We start from the raw sequence: 25,466 nt of genomic DNA, 5'->3' as shown, positions 1-25,466 counted from the left end.
TTAGATGTTTCTAGTTATGAATATAATTCACGAAGTGTTTACAAACCTTACGCCAGTTGCACACAATTTAGCAAAGTTCATCCCTTCCATAGCAGTTAACTGTTTGAGTTTACTTCATCATTCTAGCTGCACCATGTCAAAGCGCAGTCTGAAACGAAGAGTCAATAAACCAAGCGACAATGTAAAGAGAAATTGTACTCTAAAGCAATATCTAACAAGACATACTTATGTCGTATTGCTCTCGTTTCTGACGTCACTTTGAAGCGCTTTACGTCGAAGGCAACTATGTGTGTTACTAGAAACGAAATTGGAAAACAATTCGTTTATAGTTGAGCAAAATTATAAATAGACGACACATTCCAATTTAATATTCATCTCCAAAACACGCTGCATACCGAGTGACTTGACTATAGGGAAGGGTATGAAATTAATTTCATTTTATTAGTCCGTATTGAGATTGACCACTTTCAGCAGGATGGGCAGGTCAACCTATTTGATACCATATGTAACTATTATTGTTCATTATACGTCGGGACTAGTTTTGACCTTTCTTTTAGGTCCTCTTCATCGTTGGTACATCGTTTGAAGAAGATATAACATGCATACACATTTAACCTAATATGTCACACATAGTATGTCTACAACTACTGTATCTACATTCATTAATTGTAAAGTCCATGTAATATGATGCATTTGCACGAGGCTTACGTCATAAAATTCCGTTGGGTTAATATTGTATGTGTATAAAACTTTGTGTTGAAAAAATGAAAATGAAAACCTACAACCTGTTTTCCAGTCATTGACCGGGTCAGGGATGTAATGAATGAAACATATATAGGCTATTATTACAATGGGGTCGCCACTCCCAAGGTGATTTATTAATGGGTGATAAATGCTATGAAATGATAATCGAGAGTGTTACTGGAATGAAAGATGACAGGGAAAACCGGAGTACCCGGAGAAAAACCTGTCCCGCCTCCGCTTTGTCCAGCACAAATCTCACATGGAGTGACCGGGATTTGAACCACGGTATCCAGCGGTGAGAGGCCGACGCGCTGCCGTCTGAGCCACGGAGGCTCTACAAAACTTTATATTATGATTCTAAAAAAATTTTAACAATAAATATTCCAGTTGACAAAGTTACTGCAAGACTTCAAAATATTTATCTGGTATTATATCGGTGTGTTGTTGCTTGTTATATTTATAAAATAAAGGTATATTTGATCTTAAAACTCATTTTGTATACGAACATGGTTAAATAATGTAGCTAAATATACTAAATTTTCTTCAATATACATATTTGCACTTATTCTGTATGCCAAATTATAATATTAAAATATTTGGAATTGATTGTTATGATGAACACTTTTTCCTTATTTGTAATAATAGACCTGATACTGTAATGTTATGGAGGCATTCTCGATTTAAGTGTCTGAATAGGTTGGCCTGCTCATCCTGCTGAAAGTATACGGAGAAGCTTGGATTCGGAAGGAAGCAAACGAAAGCCATGCTCCGTGCAGGCCTCGAAGGCCCTTGGAGGAAGTGAAATTAAGTGCTTCCGCTGTCCGTAACCACGCCACTAAGTTGTTATCTCTATGCACGGCCTATTTTTCCCCAGGAAGTTTAACTCACCCGTTTCGAAATTCCATCCTGTAACTGTTGCGTAAATAATTACAGTACTTCCGCACGATGTTTTTAAAATTTATTATCTTAATATATTTTTCTTTCTTGTCGTTTAGAAACGGTTTTCTTGATATAGAAATAAACTTCTCGCCAATGGATTCTACGCAGTTCAAAAACATTAGGGGAACATGTTTTTGAACGTATGCTATGTTCAACAAAACTACACCTCATACCTGGTATATTACCAACTAAACCTTTATTCTTTATCGTTGAAGAATACAAAAGAACATCGATGGATTCGCGTTCATTTTCAGAACACAAACGGAAATGTCCGAATAGGAGCGAAATAATAACAGTTCTCCAGGGTGGATGTTATCACAGTTGGAGAGCTTCAGTATGGTGTATGTCCTCCACGAGCATTTATCACTCTATCACAGCTTGGCACCTACGTGGCATGTTCCGTATTAGTCGACGGAGGTCACGTTGCGGTATCAGATCACATTCTTCAATGAGAGCTTGTTCGAGGTCGTAGAAAGTCTGTGGTGGAACAAGACGTCCACGAACACTTCTGTCAAGCCTATTACACACATGCTCGATGTGATTAATGTCGGGACTCACTGCTGGCCATTCCATCTCTTGAATGTCCAGTTGTCCCAAGACAGCTCTGGTGATGCGCGCTAAATGAGCACTGGCATTGTCGTGTATGAGTACGAATTCACAACCAACACCGTATACAGCAACCAACACATGCTGTAGCAGTATCTGTTCGATGTAAACCCGCAGCGGTAGGATTACCACGGACGACAAGATCCGTGCCGCCATCAATATTGTTGCCACCTCGCATCATCACAGAGCTTTTTCCGAATCGGTCGCCTTCCTGGACAACATTTGGCATGTACTGCTCACCACGGCGTCTCCGTACACGTTGACGTCCATCACGCTGTGGCAGGGGAAATCTGGACTCGTCTGTGAACAACACAGGTATCCATTGGCGAAGTTGCCAGTTGACATGGGTACGGGCTAGTGGTGGGGACTGAGCGAGTAGAACTGTAGAGTAACTCGGTTCTTCAGGTTTAAGTGACGTCACAGAGGAGCACCGATTCAACTCGAATACTCCGTATAGCGCTGCGGGTGCTTCAGTAAACCTTCGAGCCAGGCTACACTCGCAACACCACTGTGCTGTTGTTCAGACTCCAGCCTGAGACGTCCGTTCTATTTGTGTTTCCTTATACTATATATATATATCTTTGTTTAAAGTTGTTGCGCTATATTTTCTACCGATGTATGTAATAAGAAAGAAGTAATAATGCCATAAAAGTCCTCCCAAGCAAGGCAGTATTTTACTAGCAGTCTAGGTAGAAAATCCGCTACTTGTAAAATTTGCAATCAAATCTATTGTGCAGGTGGGGGAACGTCAAATTTATGGAATCACATAAAACGGGCGCATCGTAAGGACATGGTACAAATACAGTTGCACATCGTGAAAGTAATTCCATTCCTACGTTTGGATGAGACAGTGCAGGAAAAAAAAAGTTGCATAGGAGTTTGGCTACTTTTGTATGCGAAGACATGCAGTCACTGAGGGTTGTCAGAGGATAGAGCCAGACTTGTAGCTTACATCCTTTTCAACAGAAGAAGAACTAGGCCACCATAGCTCAATTGGTAGAGATACCAACGCGACCACGGGAGTTTGCGGGTTCGGAACCCACTGGTGATCGGTTGGCCTTTTTCTTCCGCACTTAAAATCTCTTTGGCACGTACTCAATTTACGTAACACGACCTAATAGGTTGAAAGTCGATTTCGATTACAATGCGGTCGTGAAATGTCAATATTTGAGTACCTGCTACATCTGTGCTCGCATACGAGGTGTTTTCATGTGCTGGACAAATTATTTCAGTCCGAAGGTCGTCGCTTTGTGCAAACGAGCTGAAATTCTGACCTTTCTGAATGGAAACTCCTCCTGTTCCATGAAATACAGAACACTAACGGTACTTCCCATACTGTCTGTGTCTTGATTTTAATTCTTGTCACTAGATGAAGAATTGAGTTCATTTGTATACTTAGGCTATTTCCATTACTGATGTTATCTTAACAGATTTTTTCTTTCATGAGTTTAGGCACATTTCAAAGCACTAGATTTCGTTTCGTCAATTATCACATTATGGAATATGGTACGTTTATCCTCTTCTTCTTAATCTGCTTACACTCCAGGGTTGGCTTGTCCCTCGGACTCAGCGGGTACATTTCCTAGTCGATAACATAAACGAGCTCTTATAGCCATATCATACTGCCGAAGTTGTTTGCGAGGGTTATGCAAAAAGAATATATGAAGTTGCATTGACAAACATCTTATATTAAAATATCTTTCAATATCATATTGGGATGAAGGAAAGCATTATTTCAATGGGAAATAGAATACAATAACCAAAGGGGTAATAGGAAGAAATCCTACTCTACCATGAGTAGAAGTATAGGAAAGTTGTAGGGAATGAGCGTGACGGAGTGAAAATAAATAAATCCGTAGGTCTCCCAGGACGTAATATCATAGGGGTTGACAAAGAAAGAAAGATGACTGAGAAATACGTAAGATGACTGTGAGGAGTCTAGTACAAGTAAGAGTAAGCAAACTCGGACTGAGTCAGAGACTCGGTAGTCGCCAATTCACTTTTCGTACGTGAGAGCCACTGGGAAAAGGCACTTCTTATATTCGCCTTTAAAAACAGGTAGTGGCAATCGTGGATGAATATTATCGCACACTCGGAGAGAGGAAGTCAGCATGATCCTACGAGCATTAGCTGTTACTCTCATGTATTGCTCAATCATGGTTATTAATTTAAAATCCTGTTCCTTACATATCGTCATTGCTCTACCAAAACCACGAATGTGACAATGGTCTTCGTATCCATTACTTCCCTTAAGACTGTAACGCCTCCCAGCCATGTACCTTACCGTGCCGTACTGTAGGAATGTATCTTTGCATGATATAAGCACCTGCCCCTAGAGTATCATGTATTTAAGGTTCATTTTCCTTCACACACTCACATAGCAAAAAGGAGCGAAAATTGTCCTGATGGGCTTCAAATAAATATGTGGTTGGGAGGCGTGACCAGTCTTAAGGGAAATAATGGATAGGGAGAGCATTGTCGCATTCTTAGTACTGGCACAGGAGCGGCGATATGTTTGCGTTTCGTCTTTCACAAAACCCTTACAAAATTCATCTTACGTTCAAAGGTCAGGAGACATTTTAAAACATATGCTTCCACAGTTCCAAATTCTAGTACTTTTTACTGTCATTTAAACCAGTTCGCTGATTATTGTAAATACGACTTTAGTTGGGTTTTTTGATAAGGAAAATTAAGTTTTATCGACGTATATGAGAATTTTTGAGAGTCAGTTAACTGTCTTAAGTTTTAATGAATAAAAATTTTGATCCCGAGATTACTCCATGTATTTCATTACACTAAAAAGTAAAATATGTCCCTCTATCTGACCGTATGAGCCACTCAGTTCAGCCTGAACGAATATAGAAGGTTTTCGGTAACACTGGCATAGGAAGATGCCGAGGTTGGTAAGATAATATCTTGAATTTAATAGTTTAAGATCTGGCATTTTCCTGGTGCAGAAAGCGAGAACATCTTCAGGAGAGCGGAAGATAACATTCGGACCCACTACCTTCACAATCCACGTGGGTTCTCTTTTTCATCAGGAAGTCGCAAAATTTCAGAAACAAGATTTCTGCTTCTGGAGCAACACATGGTGCTCAAGGTCTTTCAGCCTACATAAAAAATGAGTAGCTAAGTGCGTTCTAACTTTGGTACGATCTAAGCCACCACTTATGAAAGTTTGATGAATGTCACTGGAGAATTTTCAACTTCAAGGTCCATTAAACATAGCGATAATATAAACAAAGAAAACTGCGATTTGTTTATCTGGTGCGACCATTTTCATGATTTACATAAAAATAAACGTTAGCATTGCCACTATACGAGCGTTTGTGTAACATGGTTTGGAAACATTACACCATCAAAAAGAAAAGCGTACTGCACATGCATCGCTCATGTAAATGTGCCTACAAGCAACATTTCAGTTTCAATGACATTGACTAACAATATGCACAGTTCAAACAAATTAGGGGAACATGTCTTGTAACGTCAGGTATGTGAACGCTAATTTGGTAGATGGGGGTTCAATGCTCGCACAGCATACCTTGAGACCTAAGCTACTCACGGTATGTCAAATCGAAGTTATACTCCATCTGTATGCGTAGCCATGCATTAAACTGTCAGGTGACCCCTCGAAACAAAGTGAATAACGGTGTATTCGTGTGTCGTTGTGATGTACACAGACTTCAGTGGTCATTTCAGCATGATGTACGTAAACCAGTACATCCCATGAGACATCTTAACGAGGTTCAAGTCGCAAGGGCCGTCACCTTGATCCAGGAAGGATGGACGTCTCGTCGTGTTGTTGTGGATCACAATGACTTTCCGTCAGTCATCTAACGCTTATGGAATCGCTACAATGATAAGGCCAGTTTACAAGGAGGTGTGGACCCATGACATCCCCACAGGATGATCGATATCTGACCATCTGTGCGTTGCGGCGTCGTTCAGCAACTGCCAGAGAACTGTAACGAGACCTCAGGAGGGTCACTAGAGTTACGGTGTCTGACCAAATAGTAATGAACAGGTTAAGAGAAGTGTCCTTACGACCCAGACGTCCTGTTCGTGTGCCCCGTTTAACGCAGCAACATCGCGCAGCTCGCCTTCTGTTTGTCCGTACTAGTGGTGGGGACGGAGCGGTTCGGTTCGGAGCAAGTACTGTGACGTCATTACTCGGTTAAACCGAGTACAGAACCGAGTACAACTTTATAGCGGAAAATTTTAACTTTATATTGACCTTCTAAGCTACAGTTTACATTCATAAAGAAGATTATCAATTATTATCAGTGGTACAATGCTCCGTACTATCTATTATTGGTTATTTGCACAATTTTTATAATGTAATATAAATTTAACAGATAACGTAACATACAGGGTAATTACAACTCTGTGCTTAATATGAGGCATATCAAGTAGACATAAATAAAGAAATAAACATACAAATGAATAAATAAATACAATAGATATTAATGCATGTCCGCCTCTGTGGTGTAGTGGTTAGCGTGATTAGCCACCCCCGGAGGTCCGGGTTCGATTCCCGGCTCTGCCACGAAATTTGAAAAGTGGTACGAGGACTGGAACTGGGTCCACTCTGCCTCGGGAGGTCAACTGAGTAGAGGAGGGTTCGATTCCCACCTCAGCCCTCCTGGAAGTGGTTTTCCGTGGTTTCCCACTTCTCACCCAGGAAAATGCCGGGATGGTACCTCACTTAAGGCCACGGCCGCTTTCTTTCCTCTTCCTTGCCTGTCCCATCCAATCTTCCTATCCCTCCACAGGGCCCCTGCTCAGCATAGCAGGTGAGGCCGCATGGGCGAGGTACTGCTCATTCTCCCCAGTTGTATCACCCGACCCAAATTCTAAAGCTCCAGGACACTGCCCTTGACGCGCTGCGGTATTCTACAATGTATACGGATATCGAAGTAAATTACTGTACATGCTGTGAATAATTTTTAAATTGCATGTCTCTCAGCGTTATCCGATAAACAACATAGGGAAGTCCACAGCGTTGTTTCCAATGTTAAGTGCGAGTTGTGAAGTTGTGATGATAGCGGCAGATCCACTTGCCAACTGCCTTTTAAAAACAATTTGGTAATTTCCATTATAATGGCAGACCCCCCTTCCTACATCCAGACAGATTATAGTTGAGGAAATTTTATTGTAATGGCAGGCACTTTCCCTATAGCCAGTCAAAATTGAGTTGTGCTGTTATCATTATAATGACAGGCCCCTTTCCCTAATGCCAGTCAACTTACTGCCAGTCACACCGAGCTGGTGAGTTTCCATTATAATAGCAGGCCACTATACCTAACGTCAGTCACACTTTAGATGGGTAGACTAAATTTGTTTATAATGGAGGGCATCTTTGCCTACTGTCAAACACAATCGGGTAAAGGAGTTTTGAAAAACTGCATTCTCCCTTGCCTTCTGCCAGTCAAATCTAGAAGAAAATTATTCATTACAATGGTACACAGGAGTTGGAGAAGGACACCATTCCTCCTGCCAGTTAAAGTCAATGTGGGGAGTACTGATTAAAATAGCAGACACCCTCGTCCTGACAGTCACTATCGATCTGTGAAGTATTAATTACAATAGCAGACACACCATTTCTAGATCACTACAAATCGACTTCATTGAAAAAATATAGGTCGACATACGAAAGTATATGCATGTTTACAATATTGAAGTCATTAATTTACAGATTAATTGCTGCTAAAAGGTGCGTCATATTGACAAACGGACTGTACGAAAAGACGTCTCGTTTAGCGGTCTAAATGGCTGTTTTACGATATTTTCTTATGTCTCTTCTATTTATGGTAAGATTGGGTTAGAAACGTTGAATAGGGTGGAATATAGGTAAGGTTTTCTCACAGTGCATTATGTTTCGGATACTTATGTGACAACTACAAACATAGAATTTGGCTCATTTATGGCTGTCCTACGATATTTCCGCGTATCTCGTCTACTGGATACTGGATAGGCCAATGTTCGTGAAGAATTTGATGATCCTATCTTTCCTCTAAATGATCCAAACTATCATATATACGTGTGAAGAGCACAAAATATCCATTCAGTCGAGAAATAGAGAAAAAAATGTAACGTATAAGAGATAGAGATACGACAAAAAGTCATAGGACGAAAAATGTAGAACACTCCAAATTGATCGGAGATTGTGCCATTCGTTTTGTGATACGACTTACCGTTTAGCCACCAAATACCTCGCAAGGAACGTTTGCACCATTATTAAAATGACCTCCATATTTCCATATTTTGTCGGGGGTAAAAAATGAAACATTTAAACAACTCGTAATTTTTCCATCGGTTACAGGCTACATGCTATAATTTTGCCAAACTCAATTATCTACCTCGTCTGACAGATTGTACCGCCATCTTGATTTGGGGGAGGGGGTTAAAAATTAGGACTTTGAGGAAACATTCAATCCCAAGAAACCTATAGCTTATCGTTTTGGATAAATATATCCGACTGCGTTCTTATGCTGAGCCCCAAATTTGAAATTCCCCCTAACAGAAATTTGAGAATTTTCGTTTTTTTTCTAGGGATTCTGAAGTCATCAGCTTCTCTGGTACCAAGTTTTAAGTTTCTAAGGTGCCTGGAAGTGCCTCATTAATTCACGTCTATTTTCATTTATATACATTAATGTATATACAGTATATATATATATATATATATATATATATATATATATACAGTACAGTATACATTGTTTAGGTCGCTTCAAACCGACTTCCATTTATTAATACAGGTTATACTCACCCCCCTTCCTTGGGGTTTCTAGAGGTGTCTTGCCCCCACACTATTTTTCCAGAAAGTTGGTAATATTTCTACGCCCCCACCCCAAACGGCGTCAAACTTGTACTTTAAAAATATCCGGAGAGCCACTATTCATCTCAGCGACACCGAAAAGTATGGATTCGACACTATTTTTGACTATTCTTATATCTCACTTCCACGTCGCCCGTCCCCACCCCCACACCTAAAAGGGGGATAAACCCAGACTTTGAAAATATCCGTTGTGCAACTATTAATCTCAGCGACCCCGAACACTGTGGAATGGACTCTATTTTCATAAGTGTACCAAGTTTGGCTGAAATTGCTTCAGTCGTTTAAGATGAGATGTATATTATTTACACGCACACATACACCCTTTTTAACCTATACTAGCTATTATCCACGCCTTCGCTCGCGAGTATTTGATAAGTTAATTGTTCCTCGGTACTGCACGAATACATTATCTGAAAATTGCTAAAGTATAAAAACTCACCGAAAAATTGCATTTCACTTACCCCAGAACCTCCTTGTAAACCACGTTTGTGGCATTGCCTTTTGGGGCTAAGATGACCAGGCTACTGGCAGAGCTATACTTGGAACATGTAACATGGAAATCTACATGTGAGAAACAGTCCTCTTTTAAGTCGAAAAAAAAAGGGGGTTTTTATTTCTAAAGGAGATCCCAAATACCGATGTTCACGTCTGTAACATCTTAGTTTTTGAGATATAAGTATCCTTATAAAGATAATTCATCTCTTTCTTCACTTATTTTCGATCTCCAGCTGAAGATGATTTTCCGAAAAAAAAGTACGCGTTCCTTTCCTTTTAAAGGGGAATTTTTGCTAATTGCTTTTCGTCGCACCGACACAGATAGGTCCTATAGCGACGATAGGACAGGAAAGGGCTAGGAGTGGGAAGGAAGCGGCCGTGGCCTTAATTACGGTACAGCTTCAGCATTTGCCTGGTGTGAAAATGGGAAACCACGGAAAACCATTTTCAGGGCTGCCGACAGTGGGGTTCGAACCTACTATCTCCCGAATACTGGATACTGGCCGCACTTAAGCGACTGCAGCTATCGAGGTCGGTTTAAAGAGGATTACAAATACCAATTTTCACGTCTATAACATATGAAGTTTATGAGATATACTGTAGATATACTCATTTTAAAAACTGACCCATTCCTTGAATGAGTGGTCTGCGTTGAGACCTTCGGTTCACAGGGTTCCGGGTTCGATTCCGGGCTGGGACGGGGAATTTAATCACGTGTGATTAATTCATCTGACTCGGGGAGAGGTTCTTTGCGGTTGTCCAAACACTCTCCTCTTGATATTCATTCAACACACCGCATTACCAACCACAACAGGAACACGCAATAGTAATTACATCCAGCCGTAAAGCAGGGTCAAATCCCCATGTGCGACACAGTTCGCATCCGCGAACCCAGAGGAGTGGGAAAAGCGGTAGAAGAAAAAGATACTCATTTTAAAAATTCACCCGTTTTTTATTATTTCACCCCCATAAGTGGATTTTCCAAAAAAAGTGCGTTCATTTATCTTTAAAAGAGATTTCAAGTACCAATTTTAACGTCTCTAATATCTTCAGTTTCTGAGATATATGTATCCTCATATAAAGAATTCAACTCCTTCCTCACTTCTTTTCACCCTCCTCCAACCCCCTTAAGCAGATTTTCTGAAAACAAATATTTGTGTTCTCTTGTTTTTAAGGGATATTCCGAGTACCAATTTTCATGTCTATAAAATGTTAGGTTTTTGTGATATATTGTAGATAATCTTGCTGCCATGCATACGGCAATTCATTTCTTTATCCGATTCCTAGAGCAAGGGTAGTGTGGTGCCAATATCTCCACAACGGTTGGTTTTAGGGCATTAAAACATGGTTTTGGGGCCATAGGGCTTACCGAGTTTTGTTCTTTGCGTCAGAGGGCTTAAACTGAGCTTTATCTCGTCCTTGTACGACAAATTCGACATTTGGCCTACATTAGCATAGTATTTTTATATCTCCCACCCGTGCCCGTCCCCCTCGAATTGTTTTGAAAATAAAATACAGCCCATATCCCTCGGGGATAATGAGTACATTAGTAAAATAATTTTTAGAATCGGTCCAGTAGTTCCTGAGATTAGTCATTACATATACACAAACCTTACCTCTTTATATTTTAGTATAGATTAGTATTAGTATTAGTATAGATACATAACGTTGCAGAGGGTCTGATGTCTGTAATTTCGTTTGTTTTGTGAATTGTTCAGATAATTATCCGATATAGGTCAACTGAAGACAGTATCAGTGGTTTTTAGCTTTCGTGTGTGTTTGTCTGTTTGTCTGTCCGTTCCACCATCACGGCAAAACGGCTGGATTGATCTCGAGCAAACTTCCTATACAGGGTATACTCATCTAGGGGAAGGATAAGATTTGCATATGAATTAAAAATCACAGAATAGACCGGGGGTTTATAGGGACACCACAACAGTTTTCTTCCATTTTCTCTTATACTATTGATTTTCTCTAAAATCCGTGGACTATATGTGAAATGTCCCTTCAGTTTAAAGAACATTTGTTTGAGCATAATTTCACTTACTCTTCAGATGACGGAGAAAATTACTATCTGCGGTTTTCATGCTGTGCAATGAGTGGCCGACAGACAACGAACCTACCGGAACCATGGCAACGTCTCTGGCTGCTTGTCAGCGGGGAAGTAACATCATGTCATTTTCGTCAACATTCCTATAAACTCGTGGTTGTTCCTTAAGTAGAAGGTGAGAAAGACGTCATGCTGCCATTCTGAGGGAAATTTGCGGAACACCCTTGGCTGTTACAAGGTTACGACAGCTTTAAAGGGGCTGTTAATACTGGAACCGAACCGCGGAGTGTAGCCTTTGATTTCACACCGTAAAGTGTTTTCTGACATTTGCTATACATTCTAATGCATTCCTATTTTACTTCTGTTTTCCGCTTTTACTTCTTGCCTCCGTCTTGCCTCTTTAGGTTTAAGTAATAGTACCAGACGTCATTTTCTTATCTGTTTACCTAACAATTCCCGCGCCTTCTCCTCTGTTACTTCCTTTTTACATCTGTTACTCATATCCCACAATTTAGTGAGAGACACTTCATTTTACAATACATTTTCCTCTAAGTATGAAACTGATTGTCCGTCTCTGTGGTGTAGTGGTTGGTGTGATTAGTTGCCACACCCGGAGGTCCGGGTTCGATTCCCGGCTCTGCCACGAAATTTGAAAAATGGTACGAGGGCTGGAACGGGGTCCACTCAGCCTCGGGAGGTTAACTGAGTAGAGGTGGGTTCGATTCCCACCTCAGCCATCCTCGAAGTGGTTTTCCGTGATTTCCCACTTCACCTCCAGGCGAATGTCGGGATGGTACCTCACTTAAGGCCATGGCCGCTTCCTTCCCTCATCCTTGCCTATCCCTTCCAATCTTCCCATCCCTTCACAAGGCCCCTGTTCAGCATAGCAGGTGAGGCCGCCTGGGCGAGGTACTGGTCATACTCCCCAGTTGTATCCCCCGACCAAGAGTCTGAAGCTCCAGGACACTGCCCTTGAGGCGGTAGAGGTGGGATCCCTCGCTGAGTCCGAGGGAAAAGCCGAACCTGGAGGGTAAACAGATGATGATGATGATGATGATGATGATGATGATGATGAAACTGATTCCTCTTACTTGGATCGGGGTTCTAATCTTTGATGTTTCCTATTCGACTTCTTTTGACCAAATCATTTTCTCTTCCGACCACAACTGTGTTAACTTTGCGAATTCTACAAAGAGTATTTAATTTCGACAACTTTAAAACTGGCTTAGAGTTTTAAATAAAGCCACGAAATCTACACTTTTACACGAATCCAAATAAGAGGTACATGGTTTTCCGTTTCAAAAATCACACATGCATTCGTCAGGTTTCGAATCATGCCGGCCTTCATGAGAGAGAAAGTATGTATTCACCGAGGTTCGAAAAAGGTGTATTAACAGGAGAGGTGCAACCTTTTTCTTCTTCTTATTCTTCTATTACTTATTCTTCTGCCTATTCTTAGTCATTTCCCAACTACTTGCGGTCAGAACTGAATATGAATTGCCGGACTAAGTGGCTCAGACGGTTGAGGCGCTGGCCTTCTGACCGCTACTTGTCTGGTTCGAACCTGGCTCAGTTCGGTGGTATTCAAATACCCAGTTTTACGTTTTGACGCCTTTTCTGAAATAAACCTTATATAGAGGGATGCATTCACTATTATTTTTTTCTGATGTGGTTTGTAGTGTGTGTTGTATGGAAATGAGGATGTTTACTAAGACAAATACAAACGCATAGCCTCCGAGCTAGGGGAATTAATCAGACGTGGATAAAATGCATAGCTCGGCCAGGAATCGAACCCTGGGCCCTCTGAACAGAAGCACTGAGTTGAGCCAAGGAACGATATAGGAGAGGTTCAGTATGACCGACAAAAAATCAGTGAAATATTCTTGTATATACCGAGAGTGTTTTTGAAAGCAAAAGTGGATATCTCTTATCCCAAGTAAGAGAGTTATCAAATATTTAAAGCTTCTAGAGTATAGAAAAATGTTGTTATTAGTACTGGAACACTTTGTTTGTCATATAACTTAGACGAACATCGAACTTTATAACTGGATGAGAAATATCGCTAAGACTCGCCTTCAAGTGAATAGGCACTCAAGCGATATCAATAACTTACGGTACTTATCGAAGCTGTAAAGTGTAAGTAGGTTTGCTTTCACATCTACTGAAGTACCCTAACTTAAAGTGCAACTGTAAATATTTAGCCAGCCAGATTCTTTGTGATGAAAGTTGTGATTCCTTCCCACAACTTTTGTTTGCTTCAGGTTCACGATAACATTTCCCTCACTAGAATGACAGTTCCTCTTCATCATCCTTTACACCTTCAGTTATACACTGCAGCCACAGTATGACACTTCGTTAGACCACACACGTTTACACAGGACTGCCCTGTCGACGAATGTCAATAGGTAATTATTTTGAAAAAACTTGAACTTCTTCATATCAATGGATGATGTCCCACTAAAATAATAATAATAATAATAATAATAATAATAATAATAATAATAATAATAATAATAATAATAATAATAATAATAATAAACAATCGTTATACCACGCACACTGTACAATACAAGGTATGTTTTAAACATTATTCACGACCTCTTACATGGCTTCGAACCCGTTCTGTTTTGAACAAATTCTGAGCTTTATAGTAGCAGCCCACTGTCTGCATTTTTCATTTAAAGGAAATTAGATATTATTATTATTATTATTATTATTATTATTATTATTATTATTATTATTATTATTATTATTCCTGAGTTAATTTGTATTTTTTCACATTGTTGAAATGATTTTTACATCAATCACAATCACAATCAGCCATTTCTATCAATAACTGATGTGGCCTCTTGAAGTCTGAAACTTAGGAGCTGCCTCTACTTCCGGCGATCTTGAGCGATGTTTTACCAATTAACTCCGGCGATTTTACGGATGTCCTTGTTCCAGCGATCCAGTGGCCTTCCTCGCGGTCTCAGTTTCTCTCTTAGGATCCATTCGAGAACAACTTTGGTATAGTGAGATCATTTTATATTTGTAAATAAATCAATATCCCATCAGACATCTTGGCTGAATGATCATCGTGGAAACTTTCAGTTTACATGGTAAAATTCTTCTCGATTGCATCGGGGATTTTAACTGCTTTTGGTTAACTCTTCTGCTCAGGGGCTCTTTGTTTGTGATCGTCATAGTGCCTGAGAAACACGCAATAGTGAACACATCCTTCAGAAGTCGCTTGGCATCAGCAAGTGCATCTCGTCATAAAAGAAGGTTTTATAAGATGGATGTAAATATTATTGACATAATTAATCTACTTAAACGGATTTTCAGTTGGTATACAATTGGTAGTCATGGACAAGTTTGCAAGCACTATCATCACGATGCGGCTACTCTCTTATTATTATGATGATGATGTTGATGGTGATGATATTATTATTGTAGTTATTAGCTTGACACATTGATAAATTGCATACAATAATGTCGAATCAGAAATATTAATTCGCAAAATGGAGAATATTCCTTCAACATCAGCTCGTTGGTCTATCGATAGCGTTCCTGTCTTCTATCCGGAGATCTCGGATTCGGCTGACTCTCATGACTAGTCCTTTTAATCCTCATACAAAGCTTGTAATTGATTTACTTGACTTAGTTTGATGTGAGAGGCAGTACGGCTGAGGAAGTTTTGAAACGGACCATGTGACACTTTGTATATTATAGCTCGGGTAGCACTGTTGTCTTGATAGGTCCTGGGCTCTTGATAGGCTGTAGGTCTATAGATCACAGGTTCTGTTCTTCTTTCTCTTCTAAAATCTTAGCTAACTGGATCTTGACATCATCTGTACAATAGTGCTAAGAATATGGAGTTGAATCAAATGTTATTCTTAGTGTCTTCCCTTAAAGAGTATTTAGCTATACCTGCTCGTAAATACTTAATTTCATATTCATTTCAATAGTAGCGAATATGAATAAGATTTAAATTACAAAATATCGATAAAAATCATATCTATACCATCTGATTTAGTTACATTTAGATCACCATGTGTTGTTTTACGAACCGATGTGTATGTTTTTATCTAATCAGGACATTGGAAGGGATGCCTTTTCCTCGAGATTTATGTTCATGAAACCAGTATATGAATGAAAATGAAATATAAGAAAACAGCTTCCAGCATGTTTGAGAGTGGGATTTTAATTTACGTCTCCTATAAGTCGTGTTCTGGGGAGTGTACCAGATTTCAGACCATAATACCGGTATTGAATTTGACCGAGCTGCGAACAAGATCTACACTAAGTCACTACGATAGACGTATGGTTTGTGTTCTTCGTTAATCATATAGCCGATAGGTGTTCAAAAATTTTCTGAGCGTGTACTCGTATCTGCGTACATCATGAATTTGAAAATATTTACAAATTAAATTTCCAAAAATAGCAGGATACAGTACTGCACATAGTACGGAAATGCTCTTTAAAACATAGGTAAAAGCTGAAAAGTACAGAAGAAACGAAGCTGCCCTTCAGGTCGTTGCTTCGATGACAAATGATATGAAATAGTTTCTTGAAACTTACTGTGACTTTGGCGTGACTGGTTCTTCCACTTTTGTGGGTGTGGGTGTGGCTTCAACAACATCCTGTGGCGTGGCTTGCCGGGCAGGAGACAGTTTGGTCGTTACTGTAACAAAGAAATACCATGTTTGGGTTTAATATTTTTATATGGGACTGGTTAATTACTCTGCTAGATACATCCTTAAAATGGTAGGTAGGCAAACAGGGAGTAGAAAATGTTAATACCATATAAGTTAGTTTTATTTCGTTTCAAGGGCCAAAAGTGAGGTTTTATGTACGAGTTGACCAAGTGAGTTGGCCGTGTGGTTAAGGTCGCGTAGCCGTGAGCTTGCATTCGGAAGATGGTGGGTTCGAATTCTACTGTCGGCAGCCCTGAGGATGGTTTTCTCTGATTTTCCATTTTCACACCAGGCAAATGCTGGGGGTGAACCTTACGGCCGTTATCTTCCCAGTCCTAGCACTTGCCCATCTTTGTGTCGCCGAAAACCTTCGACGTGTTGGTGCGACGTTAAACCACTAGCAAAAAGGTAAAAATTAAAAGGAATGTATGAGCTGAAATATTTATGAATTTTGAAACGAATATGTGAAAAAATCTCACACCATGTTGATTTTACATTTTTTATTTAAATTATGTTAAGATGATTGCTTTTACTCTTACAGTAGTTTATGGTCCTCGATTCAAATAGTCGACGTTGTTCATTAAAGAATCGATACCACTCAATAATCAGTCGATACTTGTGTTGGCTCGACCAGATAATGCAGTGTGGCCATTTGTTAAGCCCTCGAGTAACATTTTTACACGTGCTTAAAATATTTCTGATGTTTTTTAAATGTCTGTAGAATTTCAATGCAGCGAGTAACTGCAGTGCCCTAAAATTCTACCTTCGACGCTATTTTGAATAATGTCAACATGTGAAATTCGATATGGTTTGAAACACATTTAGGGCCGATGACGTAGACATTTTTACAATTTGCTTTACATCACATCGACACCTATAGATGTTTTAGGAAAGGGGTAGGCGTGGGAAGGAAGCAGTCCTGGCCTTAATTAAGGTACATTTGCTAGGTGTGAAAATGGGAACGCACGGAAAACCATCATCAGGGCTGCCAACAATCGTGTTCGAACCTACAATCTTCCTCCGGATGCAAGCTCACAGCTGCGCGCCCCTAATCACACGGCCAACTCGCCCGGCCGATGACCCAGATGCTAGGCCCTTTAAAAAACGAGCAGCCAAGCAAGAAATACTATTATTTATCTCTGATGAAAAAATCAAAATGTATGTACAATATTTGTAAACTGGATGAAGGAATACAAGGTGACATATCCACAACAAATGATTTCGATAAATGTTGCATCCATGTAGCATTCAATTTATGCGATTTTACAGAAAAGACAAAAACTGTAATTTCTTGAAGATTAAAATGTTTTGATTGATGCTTTTACTGCCCGTGATAAGAGACACGGGAACTAGTGATATCTTCCTCGTGAATAGTTGATATTTCCTTCTGAAGACGCGGAGCAAAGTTTCTGCGAAACATTAAGAATTTCACTTCGTTTCCTTAGCACGGCAAAATACCAAAAGCTTTATTATCATCTCTAATCTGTCCGGATCCATGGCTAAATGGTTAGCGTCACAGAGGTCTCGGGTTCGATTCCCAGCAGGGTCGGCAAATTGAACCATAATTGGTTAATTTGGTTGACACGGGGGTTGGGTGTATTTGTCGTCTTCATCATCATTTTAGCCTCATCACGACGCGCAGGTCGCCTAGGGGAGTTAAATCAAAAGACCTTCATCTGGCGAGCCGAACTTTTCCTCGGACACTCCCGGCACTAAAAGCCATATGCCATTTCATTTCATCTCTAGATTAAAATATATGCTTAATTAATTTTCTTTCACTTCATTAGTATCTATTGAATAATTATGCAGAAGGATCGTTTGGTGTATGTAACTGATATATAACATTTTCGCTTAAAAGGGAGAATCGATTTCAGCATTCAACAGAAAGAAAATGACAATATTTTGGAATGCATTAACTAAATTTGCTTTTATAATAAAAACAAAACTATTAAGCAGAGATGGAAAATATGTAATTCAAGTTTCATTTTATCAACACTTTTACATTAATTTCTAGTCGCTGCTCCATAGGTTGAAGCAGTATATCGTGATAAAAATCCTCAGCTGTGACTGGCTCTTATTGAATTATTTTCTTAATGTAATTCAATTTTATATTGTGAAACTGATTTTATAATATGAGTATTAGTGAAATATCATCTAGTATTCCTGAAATGACTTCACCTCTCTTTCACAAATGAAATGTGTATTCAACACATCCTCCAATGAAGAGAAGAGCAGTGAGTTCATACTAGAATTGTTATTCAGTTCCTTAAAACTATTGATCATATCCTTAGATCCTAAAGAACAGCATGTCCTCCGCAAGTTTTTAATATCTGCGCCTCTGTGGTATAGTGGTTGGCGTGATTAGCTGCCACCTCCGGAGGCCCGGTTTCGACTCCCGGCTCTGCCACGAAATTTTAAATGTGGCACGAGGGCTGGAATGGGGTCCGCTCAGCCTCTGGAAGTCAACTGAATAGAGGTGGATTCGATTCCCGCCTCAGCCATCCTGTAAGTTGTTTTCCGTGGTTTCCCCACTTGTCCTCCAGGCAAATGCCGCCATGGTATCTAACTTAAGGCCACAGCCGCTTCCTTCCCTTTTCCTCTTCTATCCCTTCCAATGTTCCCATCCCCTCACAAGACCCCTGTTCAGCATAACAGGTGAGGCCGGCTGGACGAGTAGGTCCTTCTCCACAGTTGTATTCCCGACCCAAGTCTCACGCTCTAGAACACTTCCCTTGAGGCGGTAGAAGTGGGATCCCTCAGCGAGTCTGAGAGAAAAACCAACCCTGGAGGGTAAACTGATTAACAAACAAACAAACAAACAAACAAACAAACAAACAAACAAACAAACAAACAAACAAACAAACAAACGAGGAAAGAAAAGAAAGAAAGATTTCAATATTCAAAATTTCATGACTCAACTATTTATGATTGTTAGGCACTTGAAAACTGTACAGATTCAATCTAATTTGTTTATCTTACATTTAAAAGTTCCAACGTCTCTGTCACATGGGAGGAATAGATGTCCCCATTTTGAAAACCTATGGATTATATTAGACAGAATAAGTTACGTCCCTGAATTAGTCCCACACGAAAGAATGGCTGGGTGGTTCTTATTATGTCCGGCACAACCATGTGAGAACAACTTTTAAGACACTTTTTTTTTACAGAAGTAAAAAGGAAGGAAGTAACTTTATCTGCTACTTGCTTTGCACTTTCCTTATGCTAAAAATCAAATAGACATAGACTCGCTCTGCATCGGAATATGAATGCCTGTTGAAATGAAATATGTCACTGACTTATTCGGCTTCTGGATTCATCCCTTGCCACTAAACTGCTGGAAATCATACAAGGAGACGCGTAACGTATTTTTGTTTCAACCCTATTAGAAACATTAGGAACGTGAACTATTAGAAATATCAATGAAACAAAATGGCTCAGTCTTGACTTATTCTGTTTCAACACTCACTGGTTCAACTCAATAACGTTTTAACCGAGCGAACTGACTAAGCAGTACGGGTTGTGTGGCTATAAACTTTTGTGCAGGGGATTGTAGATTCTCCCCTCCCCCCTCGCCCAATTAGTAGACCAGAGTATGATTTTCTATTGTCTTTCGTTTTCACATTATGCAATTACAGAGGCTGGAATTTAACCCACTAAAAGCATATTAATTTACTATTTCTAGTTATATCAAATCACTATACAAATAGAATGATTTAAACAATTTTGTAAAATGATATAGTTAGTTCCAGTGACATGGGCCATCCTAAAATACGACTTTAGGAATAACAATACGCATTTTAATCAATATACAAATCTGTAGCAAATTGTAACATTAACAGAACTTCTCTTTTGAAGGCATTATTATCCAGAAGAGTAATTATAAACTAGTTTGTGTATGACAATATTTGCATGATGACTTAGAATGGAAAAACATACATATTGATAAGTGAGAACAGTCACTGAATTTGTGTTCCTGAAAGCATGGAAGGTAAAGACAATAACATGTGGATGGCCTGGCAATTAATTTATGAATTCCGTGCTTATTACTAAAACTTCTTATACTTTTGACTAAAATAACAACGCATCTTACTTCATATGATACAGTAATACATTTACTAACTAAGATATTGATATTATTTTTGAAATATGATTAAGGCGTTGTCTTCAAAATAGGATTTTTGTGACGAATATACATATATACTCATAAATGGATGTGGAAGACCGCACGTTGAATTTCTGCCCAAATGATTCTTGTTTGCAGTAGACTGTCGACGATAAGGACCACAGTCTATTGGCTTTATATTGTATATTCAATATAATCTTCTTTACCCTTTTCCTCTTTTGCCTTTGACCTCTCTATCTCTAATCAATTCTAGAACACAAACTTTGGTATTCCGCAAGATATATCCCAGGTAGGCAGTCTTTCTCTTTGTTAACTGTGACAGGTAGTTTTCGATCTCTATTCATACGTTTCAGAGCTTCTTCATTAGTTTCTTTTGCTGACCACAGTCTTTTACCAGTGTATGCATAAGTCTTTTCCAGTTTCACTATGAGATGGCGCCAAAGAACAGTACGCAGCTTATGAATTTGACAAGTACGTCAGTTTGTTCGTCTGACATTAATCTACCAACACACATGGTTTCGACAATTGAAACGGAGTGATTTCAATGTGAAAGACAGTGCGCGCTCTGCTAGATCACAAAAGTGCGAAGACGAGCAATGAACTCTTGAGGCTTGGCGAAACCGTTAATGCACAACGCTCTCGCCAACAAGTGATTAATTTAAATCACGCATTGATCGAAAGACGACCGGAATGGGCCAGAAGATATGGCAAAGTAATTTTGTTGCACGACAATGCGCCGTCTCACATAGAAAAACCAGTGAAAGACACCTTGAAATCGCTAGGATGGGACATCCATCCGCACCCGCCGTATGGATGCTCCATCTATCACCTATTCGCACTTTTGTAATCACATCAATGGGAGACGTGCTCCCAGAGCAGTACTTCAGCAATTTCGAAGAAGTTGGAAAATGGATCGACGAATGGTTTGCCGCAAAAGAGAAGCAGTTTTCTGGCATGGTATTCATAACTTACTTGCCTGAGAGATGGGAGAAATGTGTAGAAGCCGATGTCCAATATTTTGAATGAACAAAAAACGAATTTCCTATAAAAATTACGTGTTTTCTGTACCACAAGAATCGGCAAAAAATTATGCATAAACCTGGTAAGCAACCTGCGGTAAGTCCACATTTCATATGCCTCATCTACAGTATCCCATTTTTGCCACTTTTAGCGTCCATCCCTCAACAACAAACAACAAACAACAAACAGAAGTATAGACTAGAGGTAACATTATTTTAATAAATCTTACCCCATCCGAAAATTTATCTCTGTGTCTGATGTTCGTTCGTTACAAACCCATGTTCTAAGGTATTGAAATTGAGTTATAATTCAATCGCTTGCCGCGCGAATTCGCCAGTGTGGCAGTCTCTTTAGTTTCTTAGTGTGTATTCAAATACTAAGTGTCCACGACCTTGGTCAAAAAAATATGTGCCCCTACTACCCTTCTCACAACACATACAAAGTCTCCACTACTTGTCGTAGCGCTATACAAATCGTTTAGCCGCGACGAACGGCATTTTGTGCGTATTTCCGCCAATAATTATGTTAAAGAAAATAAAGGAAAGAATTAGCATATATGACAACAAAGCTTGCATAAATAGCTTTTTTTAAAACTAATTCCTAGTTCCAGGTGACTAAAGTGGAATCAAAATGTAATGTTTACTCCACAAAATGGGGGGAGGCGACTGCTCCTCCTCGTCCCACCCCCTCATCGCCGTTACCGTTTGTAAACACGCCAAAGATGCAGAAAAGGAAATTAATTAATTTATATACGTGTAGACATTCCACTCGAAAAAGGGTTGCTCGTATGAAACAAAAGCTAATACTGTTCGGCAAAATACTTGTGTAAAAGGCATACGTTTGTTTGGAGCTTCGGCTGCATTACGACCAGGTTGTCCAGATTAAAATAATGTCTGTGTATTCGTCGCTGCTGAACACACTAGCCATTGCCGATATGCAGACAGCAAATATGGTGCGGCTGTACCATACACCAGCCTAGAAATATGCGGTCGAAAACGAGGTTTACTAATACAAGAGGTGCATTGGACCGGTAGCGCTGTGTAACGTGCTACGAGCAACAGTGTGGTTCTTATCTCTTCATATTCTGACGTAACCTGCCTGCTGACAGTAGTGTCCCTGTGAAAATCAGTTGGTAGATATCCCATTCACCATTTGTGCATGCGGGACATTTATAAATAGACAGTACGGCGTTCGGGAGCCACCTAGTATATTACATTTGGCTTTACGTCGCACCGACACACATATGTCTTATGGCAGCGATGGGATAGGAAGAAGGTAGGGGTGGGAAGGAAGCAGCCGTGGCCCTAATTAAGGTACAGTCTCAGCAATTGCCTTGTGTGAAAATGGAGAACAACGGAAAGTAATCCTCAGAGCTGCCGAATGTGAGGTTCGAATCCAATACCTTTCGAATGCCAGCTCACAGATGCGCGCTCCGCATAGCCAACACGCTCGATGTTATATAAATTAAAGATAAAAATAGTATTATGTACCATGCAGTATAATGTATAATTTCTATGCAAGTACACTATTTGTTCAAGGCTTCCTTTGTTCAAAGTGAGTATAAAATAAATAAAAAAATACTAATTTTTGAAAACTGTTATTCTTCCGCAGGTTTTAACACACCCCAATGGGGGCTCCGGTGCGAATTGTGTCGTACATGAAGACTTGGCCGTGTTTTTTGGCCGGATTCTCTTCCTAACGTCAACACTATTTGGAAGGATGCATTCACTATTGCGTGTAGTTGTTGCAATGAGGTCTGTGTGTATGTGTGTGTGTGAATAGATGTGAATTGATACAAACACGAAAACCCCATGCACCAGCCAGAGGAATTAACCGTACGTGTCTACAATCCCCGACCTGACCGAGAATCGAATTCGATGGCCTTGATATTGACCATTCAGCCAAGGAGCCGGACTTCTGAAGCAATGATAATTTTTCAGTTATTTTGATTCACGTTTTATTATCTGAGAAATATCAACATAATACCAATAAAGATATTTGTGCTGCAGTATAAAAGTACTGAAAGATGTAAGAAATATATTCCTGAAGGTGATTGATGACTGATGTTTTACGGGACCTAACATCTAGGTTATCGGCCCTTTTCTGAAGATATCTCTGTATGTAAACTATGATGATATATTGTCTTAACTTTGAGGGTCACCATAGCTCAGGTGATGGAAATTACATTATGCGTTAAATAGTAGTAATATAACAAAGGCGTGGATGTTCTCAGAACTCTAAAGTCCACGTTTTATTAAGAGAAAGCACGATACAGAAGAATTCCACAGATTGTTGACAGCAGCTGAGACGAAAGGAGCAATGCGTGCTGGTGACAGCAAGGCTAGAATTAAATGTAGTATATCTCAGTATTCTGCAGTCTTTCGCACACAACTGATGCGTTCCTAAATTAAAAATTCCTCACGATGGCGTCGACTTTAGAGTTATAGAGCCAGTGCAACTGCAATTACGCTTACTTGCGTTGTTTCACTGTTATATATTTCTTCATGATTGTAATTAATTAGACACATCTGGTACGGAAATTGCTTCCCAAGTTTCTTTCTCCCCCCCCCCCCCCCCCAACTCTCTCTGTCTGTAGCCACGTTACATTATACAGTTCGCGATGTGTTCGTCTTTTTAATCTTGTTTCACGCTTAGCGTAAGAGAATATTCTCGCTCCCGCATTGTTGTGGCTCACTGTCTAGCCATTTATGAAACTCTCCTGTGGAAGAGAATCGTGAGTTCAAACACTGCGCATTGAATAGCATTCTCCTAATATGAGATGCATACCACATAACTATTACCCAAATGTTAAAGGTTGGAATTATTTCCAAATGGTGATGAATGCTGGTTGTGAATCGATAGGATAAGTAAGAGGGGCTGGATATAGAGTTAACTAACCTCTCCATTGTATTGTGTGCCAAGGATACGAATGACGAGAGGCTTTATTTTCCATTCATCTTGGGGCTTTGATGGCCAGTGACGAAGATAGCATTCCTTATTCTAAATTGTAAAATACTTGTTCAGGATGCAATAATTTACAGAGAATTTCACGCAGTAGTGGCAGTTGGGAATTAGAAGTTGCGGGGGCCGGGGAAAAGTAAATGTACAGACAAGAAAACTTATCTGGGTTTGTGGGGTATAGCGGGTGAGTGGGGAGTGGAGGCTGTGTATATAAATCAAAACTGAGAGAAAAGCTAAAAAATTGTAATTTTTTTATGCTCTCTGAGAGAATTTTGACAGTCTACAGAGAAGGTGATAATTTGCCAACTTAAGTGCGGTGATAATAGAGTTTTTGCGATTTTCATTCAATGCTATACAAAAGAATTTCACCAAAGGAACAAGGAAGACATGTATTACAGTTAAAAAGAAGTGCAGCGTGATTAAACAATTAAAATCAGTTAGCATTTTACTACATACTAAAAAACTAATAGACTGCCAAGCATATGCAAAGTTTCTACTACTTCCTACCTAGTTATACAAATCGGTTACGCAAGGAACGATATTTAGTGCATATTTCCGCTAATAACTTTTGTTAATAATTAAATAAAATGAAGGAAAGAATTAGCTGATAAGACAACGGGGCTTGTACAAATTGCCTTTTGTGATAATTCCTACATTCAACCGTCTAAAATTTTATAAAAACGTAATGTTTTCTCCACAAAATTGGGGGGGGGGGAGAGAATGTCCCCCCCATCGCCCCTCTCTCCTAATCGCCGCTACTAATTTCACGTAGCATATACAATCCGACATTTACTCTATCGTGTGCTGTTGTTCGTTGATACAAATACTGCAGGTAATTATTTGGAAAAGATTTGAAAATATTCGAATGACTTTTTAAAATAAAGACGTTTTATTATATGAAACTTAGAATGTTCGACTTACTGACCCATTGACATGTTGCTAACCAAAATCACGTAAAAGGGATAATTGTATTTTGTCCAGGCTGGTATGCGACTTACGAAGGTCGAGTCA

General features: G+C 39.6%; 1 protein-coding gene across 1 annotated transcript in view; it reads right to left on the bottom strand.

The window, feature by feature from the left end:
* Fife (regulating synaptic membrane exocytosis protein fife) overlaps positions 1-25,466 on the bottom strand; it is a 969,278-nt gene that overhangs the window by 752,872 nt on the left and 190,940 nt on the right. The window contains exon 3 of the mRNA XM_068225089.1: positions 16,236-16,338. Coding sequence (XP_068081190.1) covers positions 16,236-16,338 — 103 coding nt within the window. The remainder of the gene's footprint in view (positions 1-16,235; positions 16,339-25,466) is intronic.

This window comes from Anabrus simplex, chromosome 1, assembly GCF_040414725.1.
Source record: "Anabrus simplex isolate iqAnaSimp1 chromosome 1, ASM4041472v1, whole genome shotgun sequence".
NCBI lineage: Eukaryota > Metazoa > Arthropoda > Insecta > Orthoptera > Tettigoniidae > Anabrus > Anabrus simplex.
Note: the sequence above shows the minus strand (reverse complement) of the source record. Positions and strands in the feature narration are given on the sequence as shown.